An 18,101-nucleotide genomic window follows, 5' to 3' on the forward strand; every position below is an offset into this window, starting at 1 on the left:
AAAAAATGCTTATTTATTTTGCACTTAGGTCAGATTGCCCTCCTTTGCTTATATCACAATTCTCCTTTCATAGCAAACCCAGCACATAATGTTATTTAGGAGGGAGCATTTGAAGTTATGGAAAAGACATTTAAAAAATCAGACCAATGTAAAAAGGTGTGGCGTATCTAATTTTGTAAAAGTGAACAATAGCTGATTACAATTTCCAAGATTTTAGGCCAAATTAAAATAAAACACAAGACACCTGTCCTCAATCATCTTAAAAAACAAAAAACAAAACATGTTAATACAGCAAGTGTTTTTGTGTGAAGATCACTAAAACATTTTAATAAAAGAAACGTCCTTTTTTTTTTCTTTAACAGTGGCTTGCAAGGATGTTAAAGAAATGATAAACCTCTTCTTTATCAAATACTGCCACTTCTGTTGAGCACTCCAAGCATTTCACTGGATGATATTTCTCCTCTTGGTCTGTCTGGGTCTCTTCTGCAGCCTCTTCACTATTTGGCTTCATCTTTTTGCTGCGATTCTTCCTCCTTTTATCCATCGGTCCTTTATATCTTAAAACTTCTTCTCTATTTACTGTGCAGTTCATCACAAACATGGCTCTGTACTGCGTTCTGTACTTCTCATGTCTGAAAAAAATAAATAAATAAAAGTTTTGGAAAACCCCACAATAAATTAAAACCTTGAATTAAGAAGAACAGTGTATTATACAGATTTAGGGTATTTCTGATGTTTTATTAACCTTTGACAGTCAAGGCACAATGTTGTCATACAAGCCGGGCAATTCAGAACGGCATCACTGTGCGGTAGTGGCATGGACTTCCCTCTCTGACCAGACAGTTCTCTCTCCTTTCTTTGTCCCCTAAACCTGTTTGAAGGTTGGGGAGAAAGAAAAACACAATCAGTTAAATTGCAAATCCCTTCTTTTTCAGCAAGTTCAACTGGTGTTCACAATATAGAATTGTACTAAAGGCTTCTGCACAACCCCCCCCCCCCCCCCCCCCCAAAAAAAAAAAGTATATTCATTTATCTATAGCTCTATGATGTTTTTTGGAAGCTTAATTTTGATAATTGGCAAAAAATTGTAACTCATGTACCCTCTCCTTTGGGAATCCACCCAGGCCTGGTCTCGGTCATCCTCATCAGGATCATAAAGCAATTCATCATTTGTCGGTATTTTGCGCTGCTTCTTTTTCTTCCTGGTTTCTGGGTTTTCTGAAATATTAAAACACAGTAAAGAACTGGAAGGAAGTCTTATTCTCCTCATGGAGTGGGTAAGCTGGTAATGTGAAAAAAATAATCTCTGTGGTGTACAGCAATACCAGAAGTGGAGGAGTTCATTATGTTAAAAAACAGTCAAGTTACATCCATACGTACTGAGTGTTCCCTCGTCTTCAGAATCAGTGTCAAAGTATACGTCATCATAGTACTCTGTTTGGGATCCTCCTTGAATATGGCTGGTTCCACCTTGGATCTGGCCACTACTGGAGGATGCCCCTGCTTTATAAAAGCCCAGAAATGTTGGTCAATATTACTATTGAGTTTAACATAAACAACACATGTGTATACAACAGATTCTGGAGTTTTATTGCATAAAATGTCATACAAATCTAGGATCTAAGCATAAAATAAATTGGATGAAAATAGGGAATGGAGACTTGGTACTCATCATTAAAAGTCTCGCCAGTGCGTTGAGACAATTAAAAAAGGCAAATAGAATGTTAGGCTATACTGCAAAATGTGTGGAATACAAGTCTAGGGTATATTAAAATCATATAATACCCTAGTTAGTCCCCACCTAGAAAATAGTGTCCAGTTTTGGTCACCTCAGTACAAAAAAAAAAAAAAATGCATTATTGCACTCAAAGGTACAGAAAAGTGCAACTAGGATGATCCCAGGACTTAATGACAGGTTAAAACAATTACATCTCTTCAGCCTGGAAAAAAAGAAAGGTAAGAGGAGACTTGATTGAAGTCTATAAATCCTAAATGATATAAAGTTAACAAAATACACTACTTAAAATTTAGCATAGTGGGGGCATAAAGTGAAGCCGAGTAAAATTAAGTTTAGAACAGTAGATAGAAAACACTTTTTTCCCCTTTAACAGATATAAATGCATGGCATAGCTTAACAGGGGGCCTAGGACCTTAAACAATTGTAACAATTAGAAAAATACCTATTAAAGTAGATCCCCCTAGTAGGGGCGAATGGTGTGCCAACGAGGAACAAGCCTTGATTGGCAGAGTACTCTTGTTCCCAAACATTTCCTATGGTATGTATCTGACAAAAACTGGTATAAGGTAAGGGGATTACCTGTTACAGGGGTTGCCCAACTGCCTTCAATGGTTTTCATGGTGGTATTTAGTTCTGTTTCCATCTCCTTTTCAAACTCGTCTTCACTGGACGATTCACTTTCCCCTGTCAAATACTCCCGCAGTAACTTGCGTTTCTGGTCCGATGTGCCATGAAGAAGCACGTCCAGCTCATCTTCTGAGCTAAAGAATGAGAAAGAAGGATATTATGAGTAAAATTAACAATTCTATAATACATACTGGACATTATTATTTGTTTTACTTTTTTTTTTTTTTTTTTTTTTTTTTTTTAAAGTTGACTCATTTTGTAAAATCTTAAAACTCGAAATATTGTGTACATTATAAAAAGTTTAGAAAGCTTTGCCTCTGGTGAAACTAAAATGTTTATAGTACGTAGTAAATATTTTTTCCCTGGATTACTATGACATTTTACTACACAGCAACCAGATAAACCATCTAAGCAACTTGTATTACACTCTAATGAAATTTCAGTTACTTTTACTCATGCTACGAGGGATGGTACACAAATCAAGTATATAAACAGAGATTATGTTTGTGTTTTCTGCTAAATAAAACAACCGGCCCTTAAAAAGATGGCTATGTTCTTGTAGCTTATTGTGACACGTTTAATATCGTATAGTAAATTCAAGCGTTGTCAAAATATACACCCAACGTCTGTTAAATTATTAAATATCGGTTCCAGTAAAGAGTAATCTTTTTAAAGTATTAACCCATAAAAGCACCGCTGCAATATCGTGGCTTTTCTACTCCAGAGTAAGTTGAAGAACGTCGCATTGCGTTCGCCGTACCTGCTCGCTGCTCTCTCTTCATCACTTGGCTCCTCAATAGGATATGAGTCGTATTCTTCTACTCGGTTCATTTCTAGTCATGGACAATAAGCGCGATGTACAGCTACAATAATTACAATTATATTATACTTACTCGATAAAAACAAACCGTGAGTAGAACGACAACATACACGGTCCAATAAATATTGTGTTCCTACCAACGTCAAGCAACTCTGAAACAATAGTTCCGTCTATTCAGTCTCAACAGCATCGTTTGCTTTACCTAAAGTAACATCACATTTGGTGCAAATCAGGGTCTGTAAAAACAGGAGAATGTTTCCAAATTTCTTTAATTATCGAAGGTTTCGCTGATTTTAACAAGTGTCATTTTGTTTTGTTTTTTTAAACTTAAGTGCAGTAGTCAACAAGAAATACTGGTTTGTTGCTAGCTGATCTGTTTTAAATTCCTGACATTTCTTGTCTAAGGGCTCAGGTGATCATTGGCATGTCAACGCTTCTTCCGCTGGTACTTTTTTTTTTTTAATCTTTATTTTATTATTAATATTATTATTTTGTATCCCTGATTTTAAAATAGTTTGTCATTTTTGTTTATTTTTAAATTTTAAAATATTTCCATTACAAAAATAAATACAAAAACTTCAGTACTGTTCAAAATGATTCTCTCTCTCTCTCTCTCTCTCTCTCTCTCTCTCTCTCTCTATATATATATATATTGCAGTACTTCAGCCAAACCATTAAACAGAACTGCTACATTCTACTGCAATACCTTAATATGTCCTGAATACATACCATCCTACAGTATTTTTTGTTTTACTGTTTTGGGATTCTAGCTGCATTTTTTAATCAGTGTAATAAAATACATATGGTAGGAATAATGCATATGTTTAAGTCAACACTACTATATTGCCAGTGCAATGCACAGATGCAGTCCATGGTCACATCACAGGCCTCAACATAATGGCTGTAACATTCAACCACCTATTTGGATATGACCTGCAAAACTAATTTGGCAGTCTTTTTGACAAATTATAATTTACACCCGAGTACAGAAACCCATGGTACACAACCCAGAATGAAACAACACCATCCAATCTACTGTAGAAACACCTTTAAGGATGTCTAGTGCGACTGCTTTTAAAGACACACAAGGTCATCATCTTGTTCATTTACCTAAACATCTTCACAGATGCTAAACAACATCTGCTTGGTTGAAGATGCAATGCAAATCAGAGGTTGTGGGTACTGTAGGTGTTGCTCCTATAATTACAATGTAACACATATTGTACGAGAGACCTTTGTGGTTATGCTTTGCTTTATCCTTATTCCTAATTTCTAGATTGGGGCGTGTGGCAGGACGGACGCCCTGCATGTGTAAATAGTGTGATGTGTTTGTGTAAATGTGTGTTTGGCAGGGATGGGGTTAAATCTATCCCTGCCACCAATCACGCGTGGCCATTCCCTAATGGCATTTGAGTGCTAATTGGGGAATGACCACATGTATATGAAGGAATGAAAGAATCCTTTGTTGGGGAGAGTTAGTTTAGGGTAAAGACTGAGAGCAGTGGGTTGTGCTCTCAATTTAGGCACTGTGATAGCAGTTTTGATTTGTATTTGTTTAAACATTGTATTTATAAAAGTGCCCATACACACTTAAATTGCAGCTTTTCATCTCGGTGTCTACTTTCTGTAGATAACCAGCCTTGGGTGTGACGCTACCTTGTCACAGGGCAATTTCAGACTTTTGTACTACATACGCTTTCTAGATCATAACCATACTAATGGATCGTGAATATTTACTTTCTCATGAAGAAAAAATACTCCACTTACATATAAAAAATACCATCTGCTTCTGCATTTCAATCTAAATCGTAAATTGGGTCTTGTTGGAAAGTATGTTTTTTATTCACATAGCAATGCAAGTAAAGAATGAGCTCAACAGATACACATTCATTTTGTAAGCAGGAACATTGCTGTATAAGATGATATTTCATGTAGTTTCTGGATATGAGTTCAAACGCAGGTTACTGAGGATTATGGATGGATCTTTTTAAAATGAAAATATTAAAAAGTACCCCCTCACCCCACACAGGTGGTGGTTAAATGGTCTATCTGAGTGTCTAAGTAATTTCAGACAAACATAGCTACTCAACATAACCTTGCATGACATTGTCGCCACTATTTAATGTAATCTTATACTTCAACTGTATCTGAAAAAGTGAACATTGAGTGGGAAACTGGAGGAGTGTATAGCTTTATAGAAAGACAAAAGTTTCTTTGTGAAAAAAAGCAGATAAGCCTTAACTTTTTGTTTACCGTATGACTTGCACCAAGGTTAACTTTTCTGATATGGTTTGATAGTACTGACAGCAAAAGAAAGGTTTCCTAAAATTGACAAATTGAGTGGGAACAAGGTTTCAGAGAGCAGAGAAATTGTGTGCCTGCAGCTGATTCCACCTTTGGAGAAGATTGCAAAGAAACAATGCCTGTATTTAGATGGAAGTGCACCAGCACCATAATTAGATTTCTGTGTACAATGGAACATGACTGTGGGATACTGCGGTTTTAAAAGAGGACCCTTATTTAGTAAAAAAACAAATCGATATTAAATATTTAACACATTTTATAAAGTACATTCAAAGTAATCTCAGTCTTTGGAGTCTCCATTTCATTTAAATACCATACAATGTTTGAATACAGTAAAAATGTTAATGGGTGGTAAAGGCTTACAAGTTTTAATATATAGTTAAATACATATTTAACAATTTGTTGAAAGTCTACAGTTCTTTATATGAATATGTAGATTATCAGTATAAATCAAATTATTTAATTTGTGAAGCAAACAAAGCATTCCTCCACAAATGTCTGAGAACGCTTCTGTCGCTGTTAATAGGTTGACAACAAAAAAAAAAGGCAACAGTTTGAAAAATCACTAATTCAGCTTTTTATTTTTACAATACTTAAGATTAGTCTACAAGTTAAGGCAAACATACCAAGCCATCTGCTCGTTTTGAAATTATAATTAAAAGATGTTACATAATTGAATCCCAAATAAAGATGCATTATCTTTTTTATTAATAAAAAAAGAAAAATAAGATCAAGACTAAACACTCAGATTAAGATAATCAACAGCAGTATAGTAAAAACTAATACAACAGATACAAGGCTTTTAGTGACAACACACATGAATATATCATTTTATAAATTCAGATAATCTTTAACAATGTAACCAAGTCGCATTGTAAAGGTTACTGAATGTGAACCACAGCCTCTGTACATAACACTATGTAAAATTTGGTCTAAATGAAGTGCAACATTGACAGTGTGATGTCCACAAAACATATCTTTTGATTGTTAACCATTAAAAGCCTAGAAGTGATTAAACAAATATATCATGTATTTGTGCTGTGTGGACTTTAATCATAATCTCTTCCTTTTTATGTATGTGTATTCTGTACCTTTAGGAAATCCATTAAACGAGTTATATTTTATTGGTAACAAAGATAAGCCTATACAGATGCAGCCCTTTTCAACTGACAACCAAGTTGCAAGCTTATGTGTCACCTTTCAAGACCCCAAGGGAGCTCTGCAGCAGCTGTAAATTACCCTGAAAATGAGAAAATAGAAGCAAATTCACAGCACATTTATTTTGAGCAACCCCCAAATCTCACTTACAACAAAATAGTATAGTCTTTGAAGTAAGCTCATTTCAGCTTTGAGATGTGATTCTATCTATCTATATATGAAAGAGAGAGAGAGAGAAAGAAAGAGACAGACAGAGAAAGATAGAGGGAGAAACTACTCTGCAGTGACATGTAAAAGATTTGTGTGATTCAGTTTCCACAAACCGCTGGATGCTGGACTGAGACAAAAACTAACCACTTTGTTTTCACACAAAAAGGCATTAAAATGCAAAAGAAAACAGGAAGAGATTTACCTTGGCATGCTTGAGTTCCAATTCTGCCAGTTCTACAAGGTTTTTCCTGAAAGCAGCAACTCGTCTGGTCTTAAAGTCTATAAGCTCTGGTGGGGGGATGGGACTGTTATTCATTCATTCATTCACAAATAGCACCATCGAAAAATGTATGAAGAGTTTGTTCTACTGCTGCATACATGTGACACACAGGAAACATGATCACTGATTAGTAAAATCACCTCCAGGTTATTATCAAGCAGAATTAATATCTTGGTTTTAGAAAAATCTAATTAGCCAATTGTGGTATTTCATGGACGAGAGCGAGCCACCTACCTTGTTTTGCATATTCAGATATTTTTTCAAATTTTTGACAGCAAACTTGCTGACTAGTTTCTGCTTGAAGAACATCTTTGTTTTTGGCTCTTGCTTTATCCAAAGCTTTGTTTGCATTCTCATAATCGACCAATGACCTCCCTCGTCGGTAGAGGAGATCCTGCAAAGCAAAAAACAAACAAAAAAACAAACAAAGTAAGACTAAGAGCTGAGGTACAGGCATGGTCAACATGGATGAATAAAAAACACTATAGCCAATTACACAAAATCTTTACCTTTGCAGCCTGCGACTCCCTCAGGTAATATTTCAGCAAATCAGCCAGTTTTAGATCCTTGTCTGCGGCCACCCTTGCTTCTATTTTCTGCATACAAATAGAAAAAGGAATAATTTCTCAAGGAGCACATAAAAATACATTTTAGCTCAGCATGTAGCTTGGGAATGGTATAAATCTGCATGCAGATTAATAAAAAACACTCACAAGATTTTATTTTCCTTTAGAAACTAGCATTATCAACATGTCAGCAAAGTCTATGCAGCTCATTACAGACAGGTATGTAATTACAGTATACCAATGGAAAGACAACCAAAAGGAATCTAGACCCAATGCTTTAGCAGCAATAACAATACTCTATACTTTACGTAGCTGATAATTTATTTAAATTTTAAATAAGTAACAATCCATAGCGAGTAATTGTTTTAGTACAAAAAATGTGCATTAAGATTAAGCGAATACATACCCGTGTTTTTTCAAATAACTCTGATATTTTCAAGAAAAATCTGAGGAGAGAGAAATCTGATTAGATACCATTTCCACTTTCATGAAAAAAATGTAGTTGCTCAATGACCAAACACTAAAAAAAGCACTATACATGAACACAATTAAATTCAGGTTTAATCACATACAACAGATTATATGTTTAAACTGTTTGTGGGTCCCACTCAAGGCTGTGGCAAATATAAAGCAATTGCATTTTTGTTGTTGAGCCTCAATGGGGATTAGTCTACAAGCACACCTTGTACTGTATTGGAGGGATCTACCACCCCCTTCTTTATATAAAAGGTAGAAAACTATTTGCCATAAAGTTAAATGGTGTCACTCGCTAGAACAAAAATAAAGTATCCCCTAAAATGAAGCAATCATTGCACAAGTCATTCAATTGCATGGCTAGTAGTTTCTCAAGAAAAACAAACAAACAAACAAAAAAAAAAAAACAGATTGAGAAATAAAATTAAACAGGACCCAACAGCTGCTTTATATTTTTGAAACAGATCATATTATGAAAGATAATGTCATGTATTACATACACAAAATCACATGATCAAACACATGCTGTACTGCTTTCAGTACACTTACTTGCACACATCGGTTGAGTCTTGAGTTCCTAGTGTGTATAATGTAGAGGCAATTCTATTAACGTCATCTGCAGTATCTTAAAAACAAAAACATGTTTTGAAATTAGATCTAGTGAAAAATAACTGAATTGTAAATGATAGTCATAACAGAAGTTCTGTCTGACAGCTCACTTTAAAAAGCTGATGTAGCTCCAGTTGTACAATACAATCATTTTGCATGTTAAAAAGAAAGCAACTGGGTTTCCAGTAAATTGTTAAAATGATTTAAAACTGCCCCACATGTACAGTATGTATTGTACTAGTAGAGACAGAAGACGTTGTTCTTTATAATATATATCATGTTAATTTCTGTTTCAATTACCCTACAACAAACCCTTTTCTTTACATCACTAGTAGATACTGTATGCTTATGGCGCCACAGATCTTCTGACCTTTAAACTAACAGACAGCTTTACATTCTAGACTCAAACATCTAAACTCCCATCTCTGAAAGAAGCATTCCAATAATGTTAACAAATGTTGTAACCATCCAATCTGACCTGTTATCAGAACAGAGAGAATATAGTAATATTACATTATATCTTCTTGGGTAAGCTGAGCAAATTGAGTGAGTACATAACCCACAGAATAAGAAACATAACTTTTAAACTTCCATTAATCTCAAAATTAGACAAAACAATTAAATACCACTATTGTCTGAAAAAGCCTTTACCTGAATTATTTGTGGGCTATATTTAATAGCACATTCACAACATTGAGCTGTTCATACAGTGCACACACACATAATTTCAAAGTCATTCATATATTTTTAAATTTCGTTACACACTGCAACTTAACCCAAGTCACAGATGTCGGTTAAGGATGTGTAAGATGAGACTTACTTTTATGAGATCTTATCATTTTATCTGATTTGGCTGAAGCATCTTTAACTCTGTTGTGATATTCTAAAAGGAAGGTTTTCTCATGTTCAAAGAAATCGTCTACATCCTACAAAGTAAAAACAGATACAGATTTTCAACAATTCCACATATTAATACAGGTTAGTTTAGAAAGAAATATTTGTGACACATACGGACAATCAAAATATATACCCCCAGATTAGATACTCTCATTAACTGGTGTTATAATGCCCTGACTAAATTTCTCTCCGAGAAAAAAAAAACTGATAAATTAGGAACACCTGTAGAAACTGACTGGTTTGATCTGTTGTTCTGTTTTTGCTGCTTGTAGCAGAAGAACCTAGAAGAGTATTTTGAGAAGTGAAAGCGTGTTTACAGCAAGCAGGAGGTACAGCAGACTAGATGCATTCTGTGATACTGGAACTAACAGATACAAGTAACAGTCTTTCTATCCAATGAACTGTAAGAAAGCTACTTAAAAATAAACCTCCCATTCATAAGTCCTTCACTTTTATTGCTTTGCTCCATAATGCAGTTCCGTGACTAACTTTCTATTCAAACGACGACTGCACTTATTGCGTTGCATGCACTCGAGTATATTCAAATAGTGCCACAGGGAATGAATTACAGCATGCTGAGGGTCAAGCCAGAGGGCGATTAACGCACGTTAAAAAAAAAAAATAAAAGTATCAAAAAAACATTCAACAGTCTCTCCACATCATAATATTTTTTTGTAAGACATATGACATGATTATTTTCAGTTTTTGGAATGGCCCACAAAAGCATATGTACAGGAATATTTACAGAAATTCAGTAAAGAGTCGTCTTACTCCTTCACTTACTTCACAAACATTCACTTACTTTTACACCTGCCACTAGTACTCCGTCTGCAGACTTGACCACATTTTTAAAAAAGTCTTCCAGCTTCTCTTTCTTATTTTTGCCTCGTACACTTAGCTGCAAAATACAAGCATACATACCTTACATCCCATATTCCAGGGACAGTTTTCCTTCTTTTTTAAAAAAGATACCTACAAAACACTACTATCCAAATTAATAATCAGCCAAGACACTGGGAAGCCTTCAGGATTCCATGTTAAACTTATATTGCCAAACATTTCTTTAGATAATATTAGCAAACACCTGTTCAAATTAAAATGTACCCAGAGTATCACTAGTCTTGGACTACCTTGCCTAAGATAACAGTAGGCAGTCCAAGATTAGTGCTAATCAGGGTCTGTGGAACATGATATTAGTGCGTTACAGCTTTCATAACAATGCTATAACAATCCTTTTTCATTCTTTAAACCCATACATATGAAGGATACATACGTCTTGGTTATATTCTAAGAACACATGAAAGTTCATGTCCTTCCTTAAGACTGGATGGGCTGCTACACGGCACAAGAACACTTCATGCATTGCCACAGTTTTCTTGAATATGGCCAAGTACTCTCTAAATCAAATGAAAAGTAGCGGTTACCATTGAAGAACAAAACAAATATGCATACACCGTATGTCCTAAATAACTGCAACACTCCAGTGCTAATTAACATGTACTAGGTATAATTAAATACTATACTTATTTGGTCAAAAATACATAAAAGTACCCAAATCATTTTATTTTACAACGTAATGCTATTTAATAAAAGTGTTAAAGCATCTGATTCTAAAAGGTACAGTATTATTTTAAAAAATTTCAATTCTCAGGATAATTACTGATCCAGAATTAGGAGTAATTCATGAAAGCATCTGTTCCAAATATTAATTTTCAAAAAAAGGGCTAATGCTCACGCCTCCAATTCTTGTTTCATTTTAGTGAACTCTTCTTTAGTCATTGATCCTTCTCCTTCCCCAAGTTTCTGTAGTTTTTCTCTTGATGCATCAAAATCAGGCCTTGGTGGAGCTGGAGGGATCTGTTACATGGTAGAAGAAATGAAGAGATTGCCCGCTTATTGAAAAATCATAATAAATGCAAGAAACGTCTAGTAGCACAATAAAGACAAAAGACTGTCCCAAAACTCATGCAGTTTTTAAATCTATGAAATCTGCCAAGTTACCTTTTGTTTCAAAGCATGCTGTGTTTGGATTATATGGCAATATTATATAAAAAAGCAGCTGAATTACGTACGACAGTTAAATTAGTCAGGATTTGTGAGATTAATTCAAATGTTTTGCTTTTGGACATAACATGTTACAGTAGTGAACAACCATAGTTCAGATATAAATTACTTTTGTTAAAATATGGTATTTTTTATTAATACATTTGTATTTATTTTTTTATAAAATCGGAATTGTTCTAATTTGAATACAAGTTGTGCCTTTTTGTTTAACTATTATGCACAACGTTGTAATAATTTTTAGTTCTTGGATCTTCTGTTAAAAAAAAAAAACAACTAATGTTTCTTTATTCTGAAAAACAAAACATCAATGCATCGATTATCGTTGATAAATGCTTATACGATAAACGAAAAAAAAATTAGGGTGCCGATTGCACCACTAGAATCAGGATTTCCTAGCTTTTACTAAATTATTTTGCTCTACGCAACAGACCAAACTGCCTCCCTGCTGACGAGATGCAAAAAACCCTTGTAGGGAACTAACTAGAAGTATGTTCTAATGGTCTTTAGCAGAGAAAATATTGATATGAATCTTATTTTCCACTTTTCTTTTGACTCTCAAGTCAAAATAAGTTTAAGGATGTAATTAAAAAACACCACAAGCATTTAAACCCAAATTAAATAAATACATAGGGAGATCATTATTTTATTTTGTACATCTTATTTATTCTACCATTTATGTTACTGTCTATACTCAGTAATCAGTCACCAACTGCTGAAAATTGGCATTTCAGAAATGTTCCCTTGCATTTCATATTATGCAACCCTTAAATAATTTACCTACAGTAATACTTACAATATACCCTGCATATTCTTCGTTTTCAACAAAGGACTCATGAAGCCAGATAAACTCTTCATGTTGTCGAACAACAGAAAATTCATTTTGCTTAAAATTTGGTAATGTACTCTGGAGGAAAACAAAGAGATTATTAAATATCTCAAAATGTGCAGGATGAAATGGATATAAAGAAGGGGGTACTACTAACAGAAAACTGACACACCATTAAATAAACTGAATACAGCAGGAACTATACTCTGTCTCTCTCGTTAAATACCAACTTTTACTCCAGTGCTCAATAGTGGAAAGCACAGTAGCTTCCAGCCAACTTTGAATAAACGATGGCGCAAAACTACCAAGACTACCTTTACAGGACAGAACTTTATTTGAAACCTAGGGTATGCTACAGCTTGGCCTCTCCTTGTTTTAGTCATGTTGCTACTACAGTAGTTGCTACTGCAAGAAAATCTGAGGTCCAAGTTTGCCCCAATTGTGCCTTGTTTAATAGCCACTTTTACATTACATCTATGGGGCTGACCTTTTTTTGTGTATGTATATAACTTGGACCCTTGTTATATACATACAGATTGTATGGCTGGACCCTTTATGTCTATAAAACTCTACTGAATTCAATACAATACCTTGGTGTGAACAGTAAATTTGACTTTGTCTCTCTCACTCAGAGCATCAGAAATGTCAACTTGAAGAGTTGCATCTGTTTGAAGATCCACATTCACGGCTCTGGGCTTTAAAAAATAAATAAATAAATAAATAAATAAAAAGGGGGGAGGTTTAGCTGTGTATTTTCAGATATAAAATACCTTTGACAAGGGGCATGCAGACACTTGGATTGCACACTAAAACCTGAAGGAAAGTTCAATAATTCAGATGTTCAGCGACTCATATTCAATACTAGTCTCCAATGAACATTTATGCCCTTAAGCATGCTTTGAGGCTCTTGAATCACAAAATATTGAAGTTAATTGGACGCAAGCGCTGAACTGCTGAATTATTGGACACTCCGTAGAAGAGTCAGGTGTTTGTGAAGTTGAATTGGAAAACATTTCTATTAACATTTAAACTTTGTGATGTTTTTTTTTTTTTGTAATTTGTTTATTAACTGCTAAGTCTATGGAGTCCAGGACACAAGTCCTCCGGTTTTCCAATGCAAACAGGTTTTACTCTAAAAAGTAAATAAAAAAAAATAAAATCTATGTCACGCATTATTTTAGATCTTAGTATGGATTAGCAGCTCTAAAGGGAAAACCTTTAGTCCGTATGTATTACATATTCTCACAAAGCATGAAACGCAGAAGGGCAGAAATAAAGGAGATATATTACATTATACATTAAAAGCCCCGGAAGCAGTCACATTGATGGCCACACAGAAAACAATTGTATTTTGATTATACAGAACGGTATTCTACTTTATTATTTTTATTTACCAGTCTGTAATGTGTTTATTTGTAATCAGATTAGTCTCTACTCTCTGCCTGAGTGAATGACTGTCAGACTATTGTTTTCAATCAGCCTTTTGAAGGCTGGCATCTGCTTGCCAGCTGCGCTGCTTTGGTCAGTCAATTAGCATCGGGACAAGTGAAAACAAACACCAGAGACCACTGAGTTTTACAGAGCAACAAAAATATGAAGTTGATGTTTTGGATCAGATGGCATGAAAGTATTCCATGAAAGCTGGCTCCCAACGGTGGTCTGTTCAGGTGTTTTACAATGTATTGGACCTAGCAGCCATCAACTCCTGGGTACTTTACAAAGAATGCACAGAGAAGAATTTACGAAGGAGAGAATATATTTTACAGTTAGCACAGCAACTTCGCAAAAAGCATTTGGAACAAAGGGAGACTGCCAAGCGTGTACCCGCAGCTGAAGCTGGCAACCCCGCTGAGAGCCTCAAGAGAGCCACATTCTGATTCGCTGCCTGGCAAATGGCCATAACACTAACCTTGTCTTTAGAAATCCAGGTCCTTTGCTCAAAAAACAGACACCACTGTACAAATCCCTCAATGTTTTAAGCAGATGATTTACAAACAATACAGTATAGGCAAGTGGGCTTTCCCTTTTGTAGTCTTTATATAATCACCATAATAAATGTATTGCTGTTGTATAGGCACGTCCAGTCACCTACTGTGGAAAAACGCAAGTAATTCTTAACCTAAGGTGGAAGCCCTCTTTTCTAGTCTTGTAGAAAATGATATAGTTTCTACTTAATTACTTTGTCAGCAATGAAAGTGGACAGGCGTCCTTTAGAAATGCATTGGTAGACTTCTACATGTTCATTAACACAATTGGCAAATGAATGATAAATGTATTGGTATTACCGTTTCAACTATTACTTTGCAAAGCAAATCAAATAGAAATCATTTTTACTTTGTATCTTACGTTTGTTTAACACCCAGTCACTTCACTTGTTTTATGAGAGCCAGGACTACATGCTACAAAGATTCAATCGCACACACTACTTACTATTCTGCTTCAAGGCCTTGTGCAAAAGCAAATGATATGCTTACTGAATGAATGAATTATCTACTGCACTAGACGAAGTCAAATGATTGGCAACAAGGGGAATACCCTCATTCTTTTTACTACAAAACAACATTTAGCAAAATCCTACTTTAGAATTGAACCACAAATGCACACAAAAGTGTGTCATCAATGATAATTCAAGCACTGGCACACACAAAACAACGCTTATTATTATTATTATTATTATTATTATTATTATTATTATTATTATTATTAATACCAGTGTCAGAAAAATGCTTTTGACTTCCTAGTACAGAAAACTTACGGCGGAACACGAAACACAGGAAAAAATGGTTTGCAAAAGGAACACAGCCTATAACGGCTAGAATACCCTTAAATACGTGCTCGTGTTTGAAAGACACAATTATACAAAAAGTAGCAAGGGGGGGGGGAAAGACAAACTTACTCCTCTATCCTCTTCAGAGAGGAAGTCGGGGCCGTCGTCCAACCCTTCCTGCTACAGGAGAAGGGGGAGAGAAAGACACATTTGAGTCGTTAATGCAAGCGTTCACTGAATGAACACTTCACACAAAGAACCTACGTTTATTATTTTTATAAAACGAATGTAAAAACAAGGGAAAGGTTGAAAACACCCACCATCATGGCTGCTACAAGTGGAGTTGTGGCTGATAGTCACGTGACGAGCGGAGGCGTCAGGAGGGGCTGTGACATTATCACAGTGGGGCGGGGTGGAGGACGAGAGGCTCTGCGAGAAATTCCATCATAGGTACAGTAAATCTTTCTCATATTGTGCAAAACACAATAGTCCAGTAGGTAATATCGTTATATTACTGAATACCTTCTTACAGTATACGTATTTCGTCACTGCTCCAGGGCTGCACTGCATTTTTTTTTTTTTTTAATGAATAAGGTAAATAACATGAAGAAAAAAAAAACAACACAACATACGGTATATTTCAATCTCAAATAAAGTTCTTCAAAATGTGTATTTGTTTCGCTCATTCCTTACCAGTTTTTGTATTACATATCGTGTAGACTAGCCCTACGTGAACAGAGCTGCCCACACCTGCTGGACCTTTGGACAAATTATATCTCAGTGTATTATAGTTCAGTTGTTTCTTCTAACTGATGAAACTTAAGTTTCACACAAGAAACACGCACCAGTGAAATATGTGTCTAGAAATGGCACAGCCAATTCAATAGGTTGTATCGATCCTAATCTATGTGGGCACTGAAGGACAGCCCTGTAGATGACATTATAGCCTACATCTGATCTAACCCTGGGATGAATGAAAGCTAACACCAGCCTTACCAATAAAAGGCAAACACAGTCACTGAAATGCATAACATGAACAGCAGATGGTGCTATAGTACATGTATCTAAATCATTATTATAACACACACACAATTAATCTGATTTGGTGTAATTTGTATTGATTAATTGATCAGTTCCACTCAATATTCAGAACATGTTATGCCAGACTGACTGCAAAATCAAAGATCACTGTGTCATCCATTTTTAATGAATGCCAAACATCCCAGAAAAGCACGTCTGATTGTGTGGTTGGACAGACTAGTAACCGATTTGGGAGTGTAGAAATGTAAAGGTAGTGAGCAAGATTTGTAGGTACACTGTTTAATCAGAGTGTATGGGTTGGCATATTTAAAATATTTTTTTATTTACCTTTATTAACAAACACCAGTAGCTGTATTTTTTTTTTATACTAGCTTCAGTACCATTTTAATTTCTAATACATTACTTTGAAAAGGCGCTCACTGTTGGACTACATCAATGGCATATTCCACCTATTTCTAGGCGTAATCCCTGGATAACCAAAGGTAGGTGGTTGATATAATCAAGGGTCGTTCCTAAATTCTGTAAAATGCTCAAAATAAATCTAGCTGTGTGTTATCCCAGTAGGATGAAAGTTGATCAAATTGACCCCTAAGTCAAGTTTTATCTTAGACTTAATGATTATCATTGTCATGATTTCCAGTATAAAAAGTATTCAGATTTTTGTTATTTTTTAGTTATAGGCTCATTTATACACCAAGAACAAAATATATATTTAGGGGAAAATCTGCACAGATGTGCAACCGAGGACAATTTTCCCAGTGTTACCAGTAATGATTAGTATTTAGGGGGGCAAGGAATCAGAAACTCCAGCTTGATATGCATGATTTATACAGTGAAACTTCAGATCTGGTGTTTGGTTTGATTCAGTCAGATGGTAGGTTTGTGACTGCTTTCTACACAAGTTCACTCACTCTTAAATACTGCTTTGCAGGAAAATATTTCTGAAACAACTAGATGCGTGTTGGTGTACAGGAGCTTGATTGCATTTTGTTCAGTATTTTCTGTACTTTTGTTTCATACAATAGGTATTATGTTTTTCAATTAAACATGCATTTTGAGAAATATGAACTGGTAGCCAGATATTTCTCCATTTCATTGTAATTCTCTGGGTTTGTAAAATTCAAACATTATCCAGCTGTGACATTGTACTTGCTTGGTTCAGCTTAAATTATGATGCACACCTCATGTAAGTATTTCCTGTTTAGAAAAAGCATGATGTAGGCCTATTTAGAAAGAACGCCAACAGACATTCTAATACTGTGATGTCTGTTTATACTGACCAAATATGGTATTATTTGAAATAGTTTATAAATTGTATTATTAAAGCAGATTTTACTTCAATAGAAAACAATTAAAACCATGTATCCATATACACATTTTCTATTATAGTAAATGTTTTGGTTAAAAAAAAAAAAAAAAAATTGTGTTTTAAGCTTTTGTATAAAACTGTACAAAAATACTTACAGATGAGCCTAAATATAAAAATGCTGTAACGTCTTCAGTTTTGTCCTAGTTAACTTTACTGAATAAAAACAACCAATTATGGTACTAAAACATAAATGCCCTTTTAATAATGTTTACTATCACTTTGAGCTTATGAGCTTACTTTTTTTAAACTAGACAAAAATAAATAAATAATACATTATGAAACAAGTCTTTAAAGTTTGTTTTTTTTTTGGGGGGGGGGGGGAGGGTGTACTGTAAAATACAACATAAACAA

The 18,101-nt window shown here is 34.9% G+C and overlaps 2 protein-coding genes across 3 annotated transcripts; both read right to left on the reverse strand.

Annotated features, from left to right (window-relative positions):
- Positions 1-149: 149 nt before the first annotated feature.
- eapp (e2f-associated phosphoprotein) lies at positions 150-3,490 on the reverse strand. Its single transcript, XM_034036841.3, has 6 exons — positions 3,126-3,490; positions 2,318-2,499; positions 1,381-1,500; positions 1,101-1,218; positions 746-871; positions 150-632 (listed from the first exon to the last, which is right to left on the reverse strand). Exons 1-6 carry the CDS (start codon positions 3,194-3,196, stop codon positions 356-358), a joined length of 894 nt encoding a protein of 297 aa, XP_033892732.1. The 5' UTR covers positions 3,197-3,490; the 3' UTR covers positions 150-355.
- Positions 3,491-6,042: 2,552 nt separating this feature from the next.
- Positions 6,043-15,764, reverse strand: snx6 (sorting nexin 6). Of its 2 annotated transcripts, none has more exons than XM_034036399.3 (14): positions 15,661-15,764; positions 15,470-15,520; positions 13,164-13,268; positions 12,541-12,651; positions 11,419-11,540; positions 10,957-11,080; positions 10,486-10,581; positions 9,607-9,712; positions 8,727-8,802; positions 8,110-8,149; positions 7,647-7,733; positions 7,372-7,531; positions 7,060-7,145; positions 6,043-6,729 (listed from the first exon to the last, which is right to left on the reverse strand). In XM_034036399.3, exons 1-14 carry the CDS (start codon positions 15,664-15,666, stop codon positions 6,676-6,678), a joined length of 1,224 nt encoding a protein of 407 aa, XP_033892290.1. In that variant the 5' UTR covers positions 15,667-15,764; the 3' UTR covers positions 6,043-6,675. The 2 variants fall into 2 exon arrangements, with proteins under 2 accessions (XP_033892290.1, XP_034783152.1); XM_034927261.2 differs by having other exon boundaries at positions 15,470-15,517; positions 15,661-15,755.
- Between the last annotated feature and the right edge of the window lie 2,337 nt (positions 15,765-18,101).

Source organism: Acipenser ruthenus, chromosome 15 (genome assembly GCF_902713425.1).
Source record: "Acipenser ruthenus chromosome 15, fAciRut3.2 maternal haplotype, whole genome shotgun sequence".
Taxonomy (NCBI): Eukaryota; Metazoa; Chordata; class Actinopteri; order Acipenseriformes; family Acipenseridae; genus Acipenser; species Acipenser ruthenus.